We start from the raw sequence: 17,462 nt of genomic DNA, 5'->3' as shown, positions 1-17,462 counted from the left end.
CTTCTTCCGTCACTGGGTTTTTAGGCATCTATACCACTGGCAAGAAGAAACTTCTTCTCCTGTATACCGTGGCTGTAACTTCCCACCGTACAGCCTCAGCAACGCGTCAGCAGTCGACGACCCTGCTACATTTATTTCCCCTGACAGCGCTCCTCTTAGACAGCTGGACATGAATCACAGTGGAAAGTGCTTGTCTCTGAATTAAGATGTCTCACAGCTTTATTTATGAATCCCCAGCGACACGCCCGTGAATTGTACAGTTCATGCTGTGCACATGACCAGATTCTCGCTCTCTCCTAATGTATGTATTCATAGGGTAATATAACTACAATAAAAGAAAAAAAATGAGAGATGGTACGTGTAACTCTTCATGACACGGTTCCTTTTTATTGTCAGAAATGAATTAAACAGATTTATCTTTCTGGGAAATTAAAGACGATTGCAGCACAAGTGCACATTTTGTACTAACCAGCTATGTCTTTGGCATATTTACAGGAAGGCACTTCATATCTATCTGTTTGATACATTCATGGTCTATCATTTCCTTCCTTTGATGTAAGATGAATATGAAGCCCTATATTTCGTCTGAAAGGAAAGTCGTGGCATGTTTCCTCACTTGAGACATCCGTCATCCCAACCAGGTCAGAGTCGTGACTGGCTGATGTTCTTCGTCTGACACTTTGTCAAGGCAGCGTCAGCAGAAGCACAACATCAACAAATATGAAATATTAAACAGGGAAACAGCAGAGCTCAGGTCCATCTGTTGACAGAAATGTTTTACATATCCCTGACTTCAAACCATAGATCAAATCTCAGCAAACTAGATCAACATAATATATTAGATTTCAAATAAATAGGTTGAGTGAAATATATTAGTTTTGACCACAGCTACAATAAATAAAACAAAGATCTGTGTTATTAATCACAGGACAGTATCAGTTCTAATCACAAATACACAACAACAACGACAACGACACAAAGGATCAATGCAGATGCAGAAAATGTCCCTTCTCTCAAAAAAGGACAAAGTCAAGGACTTTTTAGAAAGGCACAGGGCTGATCTGTGTGAGTACTCATCTGCACGCCGCTGCTGATGGAATAAATTATATCTGGTCTGCGTAATTAATATACTTTCAGTATGCACACAGCAAACAAGGCACAGCTAAGAGTCAGTGCATTTAAATATCAGGGAGCTGCAGCGTCATGTGCGGTTAATGAAAACCTCTTATCTTCACAGTTTCAACTTCAAGAATGAAAAATGACTGGCTCGGTCGCTCTTTGACATTTATGTTTTCTTTTTCTGGGACACAGCGAGATTAAAGAGATGCTGTTTCAAAATATTAAGAAAACCACAGCACATAAGAACAAACATTTACCGCTTTGGATTCAAGTAACAAACTGGCAATGACTCATGATTTTCTAGCAGAATTGTGGCATTTGAGTGTTTTTCAGTTTTTTTTTCTATATTTTTTGTCAGGCTGACCTCACAGGATATTAATTTTCATCCGAACGTTAAATTAATTAAATTTTTTTGAGAGCAGTTGCTGAATGCAGGGCGAGGGCAGTGTTCACTACTAGGTGAAACACTCCACAACACATTTCACTCCAACCTCCATCAGACTAGAGGTGAATGGATCAAATCTTGAATTACGTCATCGGTCTTTGTGTTTTGCTCATCTGCGCGATGCAGTTCTGGCTGATTTTGCTAAAACACGAGCTGAGAGTCAGGCTGGTTTTCACCCGCTTCTCTCTCTGGCGTCGGTTGCAGAACCACACTCTCACAACCTCCTTCTCCAGATGGAGGCCTTTGGCTATCCGGGCTATTTCCTGGGAGGATGGCTTACTTTTTTCCACAAAGCTGCGCTCCAGAGCCTCCTTAGCTCCAAGGCTGCGGGGAGAAACAAAGAAAAGAGAAGAGAGAATGAACTATATGAAGCCAAACATCATTGTATGACATAGTTTGCATCTTTAGTTCTTACGGTTGATACCTGATAGTTGTTCTCCTTTTCCTCTTGCGCTCATTCATTCCTATTTTATCATTGTACAAGGCTGCAAAAGGAAAAGGAATATAACCCGTTGGAGCATCATTGGAATGACATTTCTTTAGAACAAATATAACTGTGACCTCTCCAACTATGTCCTACCATGCCCTTTGGATTAAATAAAGGGCCGCACATCTTAAAAAATCCAATATCTCAGCTGTAAAAATGTTCTCACATGAATTTTTAAACCAGTGGTTCACAACCAAAGGGCTGGGACCCCTTCAAGGGTAAAAGACACAAGAAAGAGCATATTTCTGCTTCACAAAGCTGCATACATCTAAGTCTGTGTCAGACTTTCTTAAAAATTGTTTCTTATTCTTGTGAAATCTTAAGCAGTCTTCAGGCCTATAAAGGTGCATTCAGTGGTCATGAGGAGATATTGGTCGAATTCATACTCGAAACAAATATGGGGCAGCATGTGTTACCGCAAAGTGCTGCTAAATGTTGTGAGTTAGCTCAGTTAGCTGTGCAGCTAGCTTGGGACTTGGACGGGCCAGGTTGTCCTGCTAATTTCAGTAGATATCTCATAGACATCATAATGTGAAAACTGCTATTTCTTCGCATTCTGTTGATTTTTTTAGTTTAGTTTTTTTTTTAGGGGTCATAGGGCAGACATGTTGGGAACTACTGTCCTACATGATGTACAAGTTCAGCCCTTTGCCAGAATAGGATAAATGTCGGCATTGCAAGTTTCTGTATATGTTGAAACTTTATGTTTATACTCAATCTCAGTTGTGACATCGCTGTGCTTATGGTCTTGTAAGGTTTAGGCATAAAAAAGCAGTTAATTAGGATTAGGAAAACATCATAGATTGTCTTAAAGTACACTTGAAGCAAACAATGGTCTCAAAGTGGTCTCTGGCCATCAGACACCTCGTTTATCTGTCAGGCCACGGTCCTACTCCTCCTGATAAGAAGGTCAGCTAATATACATGCAATCTGAGCGTAATATGCTACATATTGTAGAAATGTTGATGATGATATGAATGGAAAGTGCCATTTTTTTATATCTGTGGTTTGCAGAAATGTACAATGGTGACTGGACTGACAAGCCAGTGTTCGATCTTCATAATCGTGCAAGGAAAGCACGACTAGCAGATCCTGTCACACTAAATCAAAAGTGTATTTACTTTACTTACTTTTAACACAAGTTTTACCTCATCAGGATGACATAACCAGCTCAAGATTACCTAAATGGAGGTTGATGTAGTTGAGTGAATGTGTGTGACTCACCTCCAGCCAGCTCAGCTTCGTCAAGCCATTTAGCCAGGATGGCCTTGAGTTTGCAGGCGTTCTTGAAGCTCAGCTGCAGATTTTCAAAGCGGCAGATCGTGGTCTGGCTGAACTCTGAGCCGTGTACTGCAGCGAGAGCCTCGCCCACATTAGTCTGTGTGTAGCCTGGTGGTCGGAGTGAAACAGAAATAGAAATACTTTATAGAATCAGCGCATGCAGAGAAGCAGCAAGGCGAGAGCGAACAACAGAAACTTTCATGATGCTGTATCTGACTGGTGCAGTTGGATAATGGGGTCAGTCTCAGCTATTATTATTATTTCTTCAGTAAAAACACTCACCCAGTTTGATCCTCCGTATTTTGAAGTCATTGGCGAACATCTCCAGCTCTCGTATCTGCGGGGAGTCCATAGTGGGGGCATCTTCCAGGTCCCGCACGCTCTTCCTTTGGGTGTCAGTTTTCACCTCTCCAACGCTGGGGCCCCCAGGGGCCTCATCAGTGGAGAGGAAGGCCGAAGGCAGTGAGGAGAAACCGTGGCTTAATGCACAGGAACCACTACTTAAACCATGATCCGGAAACTTGTACAAGCAAGGAGTAAGAGACCCTGGAGAGAGAGAGAGAGAGAGAGAGAGAGAGAGGCAGGGCAGAGAGGGAAGGCAGAAAGGAAAATTAGTTGGTCAGAGTCTCAAGGGAGTCAGACTGTCAGAGGGGTGCTGAGAGCAGCGCGGACATTATTCCCATGTGGCCCCCGAGAGCCGTTATTTCGACAGCGCAAAAAAGTTTTGACGTGCTCCCTCGAGACTCAGTGAACTACTAAGAATAAAACCCACTGGAACCTGCAAGCTATTGTTTTTGTCTTTTTTTGTTTCGTTATGCTGCTACGATATCCAATATGCTGCAATATCTTTCTTTCATTTCTAAGTGAGAAAGCCTCCTATGAAACTCAGTGTAAACCATGAAGCACACATGAGTCAGCTCCATTCGCAGTTCTCAGATAAATTGAATGTGTTTTGATGAATAGCCATTCTCTCCCCTGCCCCTTATTCCACTTATTTATCTCCTCAGTTTACCCAAACCCATTCACATGCTGCCAGAATGCTCTTATCCTTGACTGAGTCCCCTTCTTTGATTTAAAAGGTCTCTATTCAGTCAAACTACACACTGCACAACCTCTTTCAACCGGTTTGTGATACTTATGTAACACGCTATAGGCTACAACCTTCATATTGAAGGTTCTGATTTCTACAGGCTCTTAATGTCGAGTGGTTCGATACAGTGGATCTGATGGCTGCAACTGCTTTTGTTAGTTTTAATGACAGATTGCTGCCAGAGTACCAGATGGGAGGTTGACCAATCATTATTTGGAATATGAAGCTTCTCATTGCATCAACACTCTGCACAGCTGCAGTGGGGACAAACAACTGCACTCATCAGTGTCACTACCATGCTCATCATACTGTATAGGAGCAGATAATACCTCATTTGTGGTTTAAGTTTGACAGCAGCCAAAATGTCAGCTTCTCCCCACTCGGGACTATCCTAAAGATTGCTTTGCTTTTGATAGCATCGCTGCTGCTGAAACTGAATCTACAATGAGCAATGCAACACTCCCCTCTTGTGTTAGAGGGATTGCAGTGCAGTGCAAACTGATTACAACTGCAACACCTGAATTTACATACCCCGTGAGGAGTCACTTATCAGAGATACTACACAGGAGGTTGTACACAGCTATTCTATCATGTGTGCACCTACAGATGGGTGAAAAATTAAAAGAAAAAATGACATAAATTGTCCTGGTAAGGTGTTCGGCCACCACAAAGACTCCACAAGTCTCTGGAACTCTACTGGAGGGACGTATCACCCTTCTTCCAAAACATATCCCTTCATTTGGTGTTTCGATGATGGTGATGGAGAGCACTGTATAACATGTCAGTCCAAAAATCTCAGCTGGGTTGACATCTGGTGACCGTAGCGTCCTGCACCGTTAAGGTCGCCCCCTTTTCAGCGGCTTTTTGGCCATTTGAGCATGTAGAGTGCTGGAGATGAGTAGAGTAATCACTCTGACTGGCTGTTCAGCGATTCAGTGCACAAAAAGAGAAACAGAAAAAAAAGATTTCCACGATTTCATCCATTTAGTGCGGTGTCTCATTTTTTGCTTCTGCCTTTTCAAAAGTGCCATTTGCAACTATTTATCACTCTTGTACTCTTGATTAGAAGATGCGATGTAGTGTCAAAAAATGTTACTTTATCATAACAACAGTTTTGTAAATCTGCAGTCGTGAGCCTCTGGTTTGAACGAATATAGAGTACAGCTACCTCGTGGTATGGAGAGACATTTACTCAACGTATGAGCTAGTTGGCTGTCAGCTGTAGTCTTTGCCGTGTGTTCAAGCGCGACACAACAATCAGTCTTTGTCACCACTGGTTCTTTGATGTCGATTTGATGTGTCTGGGCCGTTAGTATTGATTTGCAGTGACCCTTCCCTGTAAGGAGACCATGCCATGTTTTTCACCTCATTCATTCGGTGTTTCGTTCAAATTGTCACCTGTCCAGTATATCTGTAGTCAATAGTCTCATATACTGTTTTTAATATTTTGTCCACCCCATTTACATCAATGAGGGTAGACTAAATGTTTGCACAGGTTTCATCTTTTCACAGGACTCACCTACTCATTTTCTCAGGGCAATAATGTTTACATCTATGTACTCAGCCAATAGGGATGAGCCAATACAGTCATACAATGCCTTATTTGATTTCAGCATATGTAGCAGATAGCAGTGGCCTACTTTCTCTATATAACCCAAGGTAACAACATTTAAGGCTCCATATGAAGCTTTGAAACAACTAAATATTGCCTGACAGCAGCAGTGTTTGAGCCATTTTGGACTCTCCTTCCCTGGAGGCACACATTGGCAGAAATAGTAAATGCAGCAACAGCCCAATGTTCAAAATGGGTTTCTCACCGAAAGTGTGTGAGTGTAGAAAAGGATGCTTTCATTGACCTGCTGAATTGTTCAGTCAGATCTTTACGCCAGCTGGAGAGCAATGATTCTACACTAAAACTTAATATGTTGGTGATTTTCTCTTATCCTGAAGGTGTCAGGGAAGGATTTTACTCGCTTTTTAAAAATGTCTTCTTACATCTGGGAGGTAATATCTCGGTACAGTGCATGACTACCCTGTTGCAAAAGAAAAGAGAGCGAGCACCCTATGAAAAGTACCCCCTGCAGCTTCTTTGTTTCTTATTGGTGAGGAGGGATTTGGGGCAAAACTCTTTACCCCTGAGAACATCAACCTTTCTTTTGGGGGTCTGGATGATCCAGCTTGAAGCTATTTAGCTCTCCTCACCACCCTGCAGAGAGAAGGCTTTGCCTCGTTTGTGCATGATGCCTGCACGATGCTCCTCAGGGAGAATACATGCAGCTGTGCTCCGGTGCACAAGGCGGCTGTTTGTGAGCTTTGGAGACAGACTGGACAGCAAGCATACCCCTTTCAAAACACATGTGGGCTCAGCGGGTTTGTGGAAGCACCTCACAAGCCTTTGTGTACACAGACATGGACCCTCTGGCTGTTGTGTATGTGCTTCATCCAAACCTAACAGGGCTGACACCACAGCATTGACTTTTTATCAGCTTATAAAACTGTTATGGCTGACATCTTAGCAAAAATGTGCCTATTTACACAGCAGATAAGGAGCAATATTAGTATTCGATTGCAGTCGTGTTTTCACTTTAATTTTAGCTCTGGTTTGGTGTCCACCGACGACTGAGGCAAATATTCTGCATTTCTTTAACTTATGTTCTTGAGTTTCCCTCAAGCTGCAGGCTTAGTGTGTCACTGTTTCTCCCTCCCTTGTTTTCACCTCCTTCTTCAGACTCCTCTCTGCTGAATCATCGACCACACAGCTGCCAGTGCCTCACATATACACTAGATCTGGATCGTTACCCTTGGGGCCCTCCTCTTGGATCGTTGCTCACTTATGTTTTACAGTCTTCTTATATTTGTACTTTTGTTACCAAAATCTGTATACTTTTTGATATTTTTTCGCTACTATTCTGTGTGACCTGTCCTCTTCCAGCTCACAATGGTGGAGAGGAGGTTGTGTGGCGACGCCTCGGCCTGCTCAGTCGTCCTCCTGGATGCACCCTCTACACATATATCTTAAATCTACAAATCTATTGCATGTCTGTCCGTCCTGGAAGTGGGGTTCCTTCCTCTGTGGCTCTTCCTGAGGTTTCTTCCGTTTTTCCCTGGTAACAGGCGACATTTCCAGCTGTGTTTGTGGTGACAGGACCGGGGGGTTTTTGAAGGAGACCTCTGGGCATTTCCAGCTGTGTTTGTAGCGAACAAAAGGGGATATTTTTTTAAGGAAGTCGGGCCAGCTCCAGCCGTGTTTGTGGCGACAGTAACAGGGATGTTGAAAGAGACCTCTGGAACTTTCCAACTGTGTTTGTGGCGACCGAAACCAAATCTTTTACGGGAAGTCGGGCCATCTACAGACGTATTTGTGGGGACAGAACCGGGTGTTTGAATGTGACCTGCGAAGTTGTTTTTGTGCCTCAACCTAACCAGAGCATAAGCACAGCATTGTGACAAGAGAGAGACATCTAAAACTTGACCTAAAGAAATGTAAAGATTTAATTTACCTGTGGTAATGCAGAATTTTTATAAACTAACATTTATCCTGGTGATAAGGTTGCATGATTTGTGATTCTGGGCTATATACATAAAAATGACCTGACTTGTTATTTACGTGCAGACTGTTCCAGGCATACAGGTAGTGTGCAGCATCGATGGGCTTTTGCTGAGAACAGTTGTCTGCTGTAAGTGAAAACAAGGTTGATTCTGTAAAGGTTGAAAAGCTTCATACGGCTGAGAGGTTCTCAAAGCAACACCTTTCACATTACACTTAGATAAGTGCAGCTTTAAAAGTTCTTTCTTGACCTCATCGCATCCTGTTCACACAGTTATAGAAATCTGTCTAATGGTCTTAACACCATTACTGCCTGTTCCTCTCAGATGTCCTTCTGCTGAGTGCTGTTGTTGACCACTTCAGACAAGTTTTATTTAGCGATTTTCTCACATGGATTCCACCACATGAACACTGGATGTGCCTCTGCATAAAATGTTAATTCTTTCCAACTTTCAAGCTAAGCTTTGTCCTTCATTATCGTCTTCCAGTATATCCATTTACCTTACTCGTCTAAGGATGCTACAAATGCTTCAAACTGGCTGACTACAGACACAGAGTTCATTAAAGTGACAAATGACCTCCTGATGGTAATAAATGTGGCCAGCTGTTTAATTTTAATCCTAATGTCTTTCAGCACAGCCTCTGACACTGCAAACCACACAATTTTATTAGACCATAGACAGGAACGGGTCGGTGTCTGAGCGGATCTACACTCCAGTGGTTAAAATTTGACTTTTTAACAGTCTTGTCTGTGAGAAGAGGCAATTTCATTTCCTCCGCAGACGTTAATTGTTCTGTGCCACCTGAGTTACATTTAAGGTCATTTTCGTTTTGGTCTCTTTTTGCTCCCACTTCATTATATCATACAAAATTTTAATAGTTCAATTATACTTTCTTTAACAAAGAAACGCATCAGGATTTAAATTATCTTTATCTACTTGAGCCCTTAAAGGTTTTTCTTATAATGTCCTCATTATGTCTTTTTCTTTCTTTTTTGTCTTTGCTTCATTATTTTTAAATTATTCAGAGGGATTAGTGTGCAGGAGACCTGTACAGTGACCTCATGTCTAATAGATTGTACTAGTTGGATACGCCTGGGTGATTCTTACAGTTTGTGTGCATGTCAATGACAGAGACACGACACGTGTCATATACTGTAGTGGTTTGACACCACAAGATTTAATTGCTGATTCTGAGCTGCTAAACACTGGAAAAGAGAGAACCTTAAGTTAATCCTCCTCCGAGAAGACCTGACTGTTGCTTTCTGTTAATTACTTACATAGCATAATGACTTATGAAACACTGGTCCTTCATTACAGTAATCATGTTTGTCCTGTAAATTATGGTTTTGTGCAAAACGTGCAGGACTGACTTAAAGCCCTTGAAAACTGCATTTTAAAAAAGGTCATATAATGGTTTGGGGGTTTTTGCCTTTCCTTTATTGTGTTATGTAGCATTTTTGTGCAAGTAGAAGGTCTACAAAGTGAAAATGCCAAAAGTCCACGCCAAAGGGAGTTACTTTCTTCCACAGAAAACACTGTTCCTGCACTGCCTGAATAGCCTGGTCTGGAGTTGAGCCTTTACATCTGTAACTTATGTGCGTCATTATGTAACAGGAGTTATATAAATATATATATTTATATACGTATCATAAAATATATACACTCCAGTCAGTCAGTAGACATACAATTGCCACTGCTGTAGCGGCGCTATTTTAGATCACACTACCTTGCTTGGCATGACCCGCCCTACCCTGCCTCTGATTGGCTACATCCTGCCCGTTAAGTAATGTGCATGTGCAACTCTCACCAAAGATTGTACAGAGGCGAGGTGTCAGAGCGTTCAAGACACAGTGTGAAAAGGGATGCTGCAGCAATGCACCATATGAGAAAAATAATGTGTTTTTTTGATAATAAGTATGTAAACCTATTTTACAAGGACCCCCAAATAAAAGTATGAACCTAAAAGTTAGCATAATATGACCTCTTTAAATCTTAAATATTTCACAGTGACATTGGTTAAGCATTGACTGAGTTGCTCTCAGGTGCTGCTCGTCAGGCAATTAACCCTGCCCCATATTAAAGGGAGGGTGGAGGAGAAGGAGCTCTCTTCTTCCACAATCTAAGTAGTCCATTTTAGATTGTCTCTGCTTTTGTCCTCTGTTGGTGTTTTGTTTTCTTCTGAGGGTCTGGTAGTCCTGTTTTCGTGGCTTTGTTTGTCAGTTTAGTTTATGTTGTCTTGTCTTAGTTTAGGGAGGGAGGTTCTGGGTCCTACGGCCCGCTGCGTGGCTCACCCAGACTCCCTCCATCTTTTTGTTCATTCTGGCCTCCAGACTCCCATAGTGTTGGTTAATTGTGGTATTTGTAAATAAACATTTACTTCAAACATTCAAATATTCTTGTGAGAACTCAGGTCTGCCTATCAGTGATCTGGAGGGGATGGAGAGGGGCGGCAGGTTAACAAGGGGGACGGCCTATCTGTGATCAGCTAGAAAATCAGCTAACCGATATATCACTCGGGCTCTATAGACTTAGATTCTAATTAGATTATACTTATGTTACTTTTTTTGTTTTTAAATCACACAAGAATTAGCATTGTCGAAGAAGAGTTTCATTCAACGACTGCTTTACTGTGACTGTTGTGCATAGAAGAGCTTGACACTCAAACACTCAGCCGATCTGCCTTATCAACTCTGTGTGGGTGTGATTTGATCAGATTAGATTGACAGTGGCCCGACAACATGAGCAAACAACCCATCAACTGTCATCACACTTTGATTCAAGTGTCACAAATTCCTGATTGGAGCTTGACATCACCTTTTCACAACTGAGGCCCGCCCACTTCAAACCAGTGAAAAGAGCCCAGACACAAACACAAAAATATGGAAATCCCTCATGTCAAATAACCAAAACTTCTCTAAGTTTATAATAAAAAGCACATCACTCATGGTGAGAAGCTGAGGCTGAGAAAATAGGTTTTCAGGGCCGTTAAAATTCAATACAACCTTGCTAGGCTGACAATATCACTGTCACTCCTGTGGCAGCTTTAATATGAAATGTTACAAACTTAAAAAGGCCATCAATATTTATATATGTATATATAGGGAGCTCTCTTAGACAACTATTATAAATACCATAAAAACTTGCTTGATCAATCTATGTGAAGCTGAATGTAGACTACCAACAAAAAGAGAAAATCTCTAAGCACCAAGACCATTTGTCCTGATTGTTTCACATAACCAGGAAGTGGCAAGTCGTCTCTGACAGCTATGTTTAACAAGTGTGCTAAAGAGCTCAGGCGCCGGGCGAAGTAATCAAGTCTGAAATTGCAAATTAAACATTAAATGGGGGTAAACCAATTGTCTGTTTATTTTATTGGGCTCAATGGCAGGCCTAGGGAGGGAATGATTGTGTGTGTGTGTGTATCTCATCATTACCTTGCAATGGGTTTGGACCGCTCACTATGTTCGGGTGAGGGACACCACATGTCTGCAGGATACGAGTCTGAGAAATACTAGCAGAGAGCATCTCCTGAGCTACAGAGAGAGAGAGAGAGAGAGAGAGAGAGAGAGAGAGGCCTTCATTATCATAATCACAGTCGCCGTTAACCTTGTAATTGTCTTTGTCTGCACAATAATCATCATCAAAACCTCGATCAAAGTCCTCACTGTTTGGACGACATTGTAATATCAGCGTGACTCAGACGCTTTTGATTGGATTGGTTGACATTGTCACTGTCCACATGTGGTACCACAAAACTTTGTGTCCAGTTTTCTGTGACCTGTATTAAATGACATTACTTTCAGTATGCAGATTGTGACAAGATGATGTCCACACGTGACTGGAACTGAATTATATAAGCCACCTTTCTGCTCATAGCACCTGGAAAAAAAAAGGTTTCTCCAGCTGGTCTAAAGGGTACAGAAACCCTGAGGGGCAATAATTTTTTTCAGCTGTGTGTATGACTTGAGAACTGGTGGGAAAAAAAGTTTTGCCAGGATAATCTTTCAAGATCTGTAATTTTTCGTCCATCTGTGAAAACGTGGAAAAATGAAAAATTTCCGGATTTTTTAAAACTTTTTAAACGAGTGACATTTTTTTCAGGATAGAAAAAAAGCCCCAAACTGTTTAACTGGGATGTTGCAACTTTGTTTTAGCACCGTACATTTTTTTTAGTGTGAAACCGGATGATAAAAATAGTCTTCAGGAGATTTTTATTCTCCGCCCAAACTTTTTTTTTCACTAAGCTACACACATGACATGTCTTTGTGTCTTGGAAAATAACATTTCACTCTGTGTGGCACATCGGAAAAAAAAAATTCACTTGGTTTCACACATGAAAAAAGAATTCTCTAAAAAAAAAACAAATTCCCCACCAGTTATCAAGTCATAAACACAGGAGAGAAACATTTTAGATCAGACAAAAATGTCTTCATTGCCCCTCAGTAGTAAAAGGGTCTTAAGACCAGTGATGATTAGATGAATGAATCTGTTACATATGAAAAAGTGAGTTTTCCCAGTCATTTTTGCATGCAAACAACGTGTCATTGGTCTATTTGATGCATTTCTTCTGTAACTCGATGTTGATGTGTTGAAGCACAATAAACAAAAAAAACATCTGGTTTGGTTATCAAAAATACTTAGATTCAATTACTGTTGTAACTATTCATCTTCATGAATCAATATCTTAAAAACAGTTTTGTAGACCCCTCGATGACATCTTCAAATTGCTTGTTTTATCTGATATATAAAAGAAGAATATCCTTAAAGCTGTCAGACACAGGAATCAAATGATAAACTGACTACCAGAATTGTTGCCCTGCAATAACCGTCAGACATACCATCACCGCCACTTACCTGCCATCATGCCGTAGGTGGCCTGCTGGTTGCTGTAGTGACAGGGGGTGACTGGGTAATGTAGGCTTGGGGGGCCGTTGCCAAGGGATGAGGTGGACAGGTGCATGTGGGAGCGTTTGGCGGACTGACCCAGAGACAGGCCAGATGATACTGATGAAGACAAATGTGGTTACAATCTGGACGGAGAACAAAAGGTCTGAGTGCAGGTCACAGTTCAGACTAGAGTCGGGCTACACAGGGCTTTGAAATCCATCAAAATTTCACATCAAAACAGCTGCTATGTGATCTTTAAATCTTACTCATAACAAATGGGTGCTAAACGAAACATCTAATTCCGAAAGTGCTATTTAAACTTTCCACTGAAAGCCCATTCAAGATATTCTTTCACATCTCTGATTGAAAATATAATTTAAACCATTTTGGCTCCTGAAGAAAGCTCCAACATATCAGACAGAAAGATGAAGATGACGGCTAATATTTGGCCACTAAAGGCCAATATCACCAGAGAGAAGTGTAATTACAATCTGACTTGAACACATTTATTCTTTAATAGAGACACTGCAGAGAGATGTCAGCTACAGTACATGAGACAGATATCACACCTTACACAAGCCTCTATGAAAGTGGTTAGAAATGAACCCAGTGACCAGAGAAAAAAACAGAGAAATGAACATAAAAACTGATTCCCACTTATATTCTCCTTCTCTCTCCGCTCCTGTGGATGCACTTCTCTGTTCAGTGTAATTCAATACAGTTGAACATTGCTCTGATAATGACCGCCGCTAATTACATAATTATTCATGTATTCAGCTTTTAATACAGCTTGGGGTTCACTTCAAAAAAGTAGGTTTTGTCTCATTCTGCAACATGTGTGTAGATTCGACTCAGGATTATGAGGCTGAATTAAGAAAGCATATTGTGCTAATTTTCAGGTTCATACTTTTATTTTGGGTTACTACTAGAATAGGTTTGCATCAGTTTCCTCATACTGTCCAGAACTGCGTCACTATATTCCCCCCTCTGTTTTAGCTCCTGTCTCTTTAAGGCCCCCGTCCCACATACCCAGTCTTCTCTGATTGGTCAGCTCACACACGCCTGAAACAGCACCTCTCACTGTGTCTCAGTGTGTGTTCAGCTTCCAGTTAGCTTTACTCCTACTGTGAATATAGGGACTGCTGACGAGGCGTTTCAGACACTTCAGGAGCAGTGGTTTCTGTGGGAGAGAGGAGCTCCCGTTGGCGTAACTTTTAAGGCCTTTTACATGCACAAGAACTTACATAAAACACTAAAGTAAAGGAATAAAAAAGAAGCATAATAGGTCTCCTTTAACCGTTAATAAAAATACTTAACTATACTTAATTCATTATCACAAATTCTATATTCAATTCCCTTATTTAATTCATTTTATTTCATCCATAGACTTGTTGGAAGACAGACATCAAATATAGACAAGGTCAATATTTTGTTGCAGCAAAGCAACATCCTCTAAATACCAGAAGTACAGTACTGTCTGAGAAGAAAAATCCATTTTACAGTATACAGTATATTTGACCTGCTGCTGTATATAAATGTTCTGTATGACTAATGCTCTGCATGATCTAACTCAGTCTATTCTAAGCTATAACAATCAGCATACTCTAAAACCCCCAGGATGTTTTTTTCCACAATGCTCCGTCGTGAAAAAGACCTTGGGGAGTTCGTCAAACTGATAACATATCCTTAACGCAATTATCCACTGAGGAGAGACAGCTGGGCCAAACCAGCTGATTACATACATTTACATAATTTGGACTTACTTTGAATAAATGTATTTTTCAATCCAATTCGTCCTCACTATTGCCTGTGTGTGATAAGGAGCATCAGCAGGACGGGGGTGAGAAAAGGTGTGGTGGGTCAATTAAACAACTTGTAGCCCTTCATGAGAAACAACTCACCTGCAGCACCAGTGGGACTACATGATCAATAGTGTCAACAGAAGCACATCCCCGCATATGCCTATACGCTTTCTTTTTATAGCGTCAGAAGGTTGAAGTGGAAGACTGAAGTGGCTCTCGGGGGGCCTGCTTTCTGCAGCTGGGATCTAACAACATGACAACACTATGTGGGCTATGTTACATGTCATGGAGGCACAACAAACTTCCATTCTTCTCCCCTTTCTAACAGCTGTATGGATGTTATGTTTTGAAGGCAAGTTTTGTACTTTATATGGACTGCCATTGTTGTCAATATTGAATGAATAAATACATAAATAAATATGTGAAATAAATAAATAAATAAATACACATATTTAAATCTATAAATCTAAAATAAATGAAATGGGCAATAACATATGTAAATGAACATAAATGCATACATGACTCAATATAGTTCAATACATAAATAAAAATTATTTTGTTTTGAAAATAATTTTTTTGAAAGACAACTTTTATTTTTTAAATTTTACTTTTGTTTCATAGTGCCACATTTAAATGTCAGCTCTTTTTAAAGTTGTCCTTTAAAAAAATGTATTTTCAAAATAAAACCATTTATTCATTTATTCGACTATACTGAGTCATTTATATATTTATATTTACGTTTACTTTCATATTCATTGCCCCATTTATTTATTCATTTTGTGATTCATTTCATAGGCTTATTTATTTATTTATTTATTCCTTCATTCATTCATTTATTTAATATTGACTAAAATGACATTCCATACTTTTGCCCTCTATATTTATTTTAATACATTAGTCACTAGTTACTCTGCAGATTGCAGATGCTGCATCAGAGCAAAAGTGGCACATTTTGAATTCATTTATTTTATTGTTAGTTAAATAAAAATAAAAAAAAAATAAAAAACACTGATTCCGTTAATAAGAAAATGCTAAAAATCTACCAGGGCAATAACTAGTTGACCTCAAGTATACAGTTCATACATACATGTGAATAAATGTATACTTTTACTTGTACTTCAGGTACTTTTGACAATGTGATATTTTAACACGATATGTTATGTTGATACTTTTACTCAAGTACGACCTTTGAGTATTTTTTACAACGCTGCCGATACCCAAACAAGCATTTTCGTACTTTTCTGGTACTGGAAGAACCCTAACTTTTTGCAGAACAAATTGGGCAAAAGCTAAAGACACACGATGAGAATGACACAGAAGAAAACACGTTTAAAGGTCATATTAGGAAAGTTGATTTTTGAGTCTCATTCCCGTTTCATCAAATACTGACAATTTAAGATGGCAGTCGACCCGACCTACAATCCCCAAGCGTCAGTATACGACGAGTTCTGGATGAGAAATCAACTTTCTTACAAACTGGACCTTTAACATTTCAGAACAGAAGCCTGTTCGGGGCCAGCTTACCTGGAGACACCATGCTGTGTGTATGGGAGGTGTTTGGCAGGCAGTCACTAGCAGAGGCGTGGTGCATTAGGATGGGCAAGGGTGAGTCTACTGTGAGTGGGGTGAAAGAGTCAGCACTGAATGCCTGACATGCCATTCTTCTCTGGTCTCCTTCAGATGGTCCCGATGGTACTTTGACGTGATTCCTTTTATTGGATTATTTTCTGTGTTTTATTTCGTTGCCTTGTTGCTTTCCTCGTCCTTTGTCTTATCTTCTTGAGATCGTTGTCCTTGCCTTTGTTGTGTTTTATTATGTCTTACTTCGTCTCGCCTTCTCTTGTTCTGCTTTGTCTTTATCTCGTCCTCTGTCACCTCTCGTATCTTCTTCTTTTTTTGTCCTTTCCTCCTCGGCTCAGTCAAACATCGTTCTCACTTAGGTCTTGCGGGAATATGCGAGTGGGAAACTGTGATGGGTTACCTTTTTCTTCTCAAAGAGAAATGGATGTCAGCACTTCAGATCTCTTCACAGTTTTAGACACATCTGCAGCCTCAGCCAAGACTTTCGAAGATGAATAGTGATGAGCTTCAGGTTCAGGTTACTATCACTGGTACTTCTGCTCAAAGGTGTTCCTCAGCTACTGAGCTTTCTCTCATTAGGGCCTCTGCAGTGCATGTCCCTGTCTGTTTTTCTCTATTATAGATGCAGGAAAGCCAGTATCTGTCATATCCTCAGCATTTTGCCGCCCTTGTCTACTGCAGGTATTTATATCCCACCCACCCACACCTAACCACCCCTCTCTCGACCTGTGAGCCCCCCCCTCCTATTTCCTATCAAGCTGCTTACCCCTACCTACCAATCCCATGTCAGTGCTGTTATTACCTGTGTTTGTCCTAACCTGCATCTCCTCATCCCGTTTCCAAATCCAGGATTAGGGTACAGAGCGGCTGAGAAACCCGATCCCCTCCTCTCCTCTTCCCCCTCTCGCTATCTCTCTGTCTCTCTCGCTGATTACAGGCTTGTGCCGTAGTTGCAACAGGAAAGTAAAGTGAACACTTAGGGAAGCTCATTGAAACAACAAAATCACTTTTGTTTAATGTCATAATAGAAATTTGCTTTGTCTTGCTGTGTGCCCCTCAAGATATCGGGTACACCTAACAATATGGTACACATAATGTGTGTAGTTGTCAGGGGACAGGTGAGAAACCATCAATCGTTAATGGGTAGTTCATAAATGACTCTTACTTGAGAGTTATTTAGGTTGTCTTGGTAGATATGATGAGTTACTAAAGAACAGACTT

General features: G+C 40.7%; 1 protein-coding gene across 1 annotated transcript; it reads right to left on the bottom strand.

The window, feature by feature from the left end:
* Positions 1-1,647: 1,647 nt before the first annotated feature.
* Positions 1,648-16,320, bottom strand: pou1f1 (POU class 1 homeobox 1). Its single transcript, XM_073474166.1, has 7 exons — positions 16,185-16,320; positions 12,826-12,975; positions 11,406-11,504; positions 3,615-3,878; positions 3,276-3,440; positions 1,989-2,049; positions 1,648-1,888 (listed from the first exon to the last, which is right to left on the bottom strand). Exons 1-7 carry the CDS (start codon positions 16,318-16,320, stop codon positions 1,648-1,650), a joined length of 1,116 nt encoding a protein of 371 aa, XP_073330267.1.
* Between the last annotated feature and the right edge of the window lie 1,142 nt (positions 16,321-17,462).

The sequence above is a fragment of the Pagrus major genome, chromosome 9 (genome assembly GCF_040436345.1).
Source record: "Pagrus major chromosome 9, Pma_NU_1.0".
In the NCBI taxonomy this organism is placed as follows: Eukaryota; Metazoa; Chordata; class Actinopteri; order Spariformes; family Sparidae; genus Pagrus; species Pagrus major.
The sequence above is the reverse complement of the archived record's forward strand: the minus strand, read 5'-3'. Positions and strand labels throughout refer to the sequence as shown.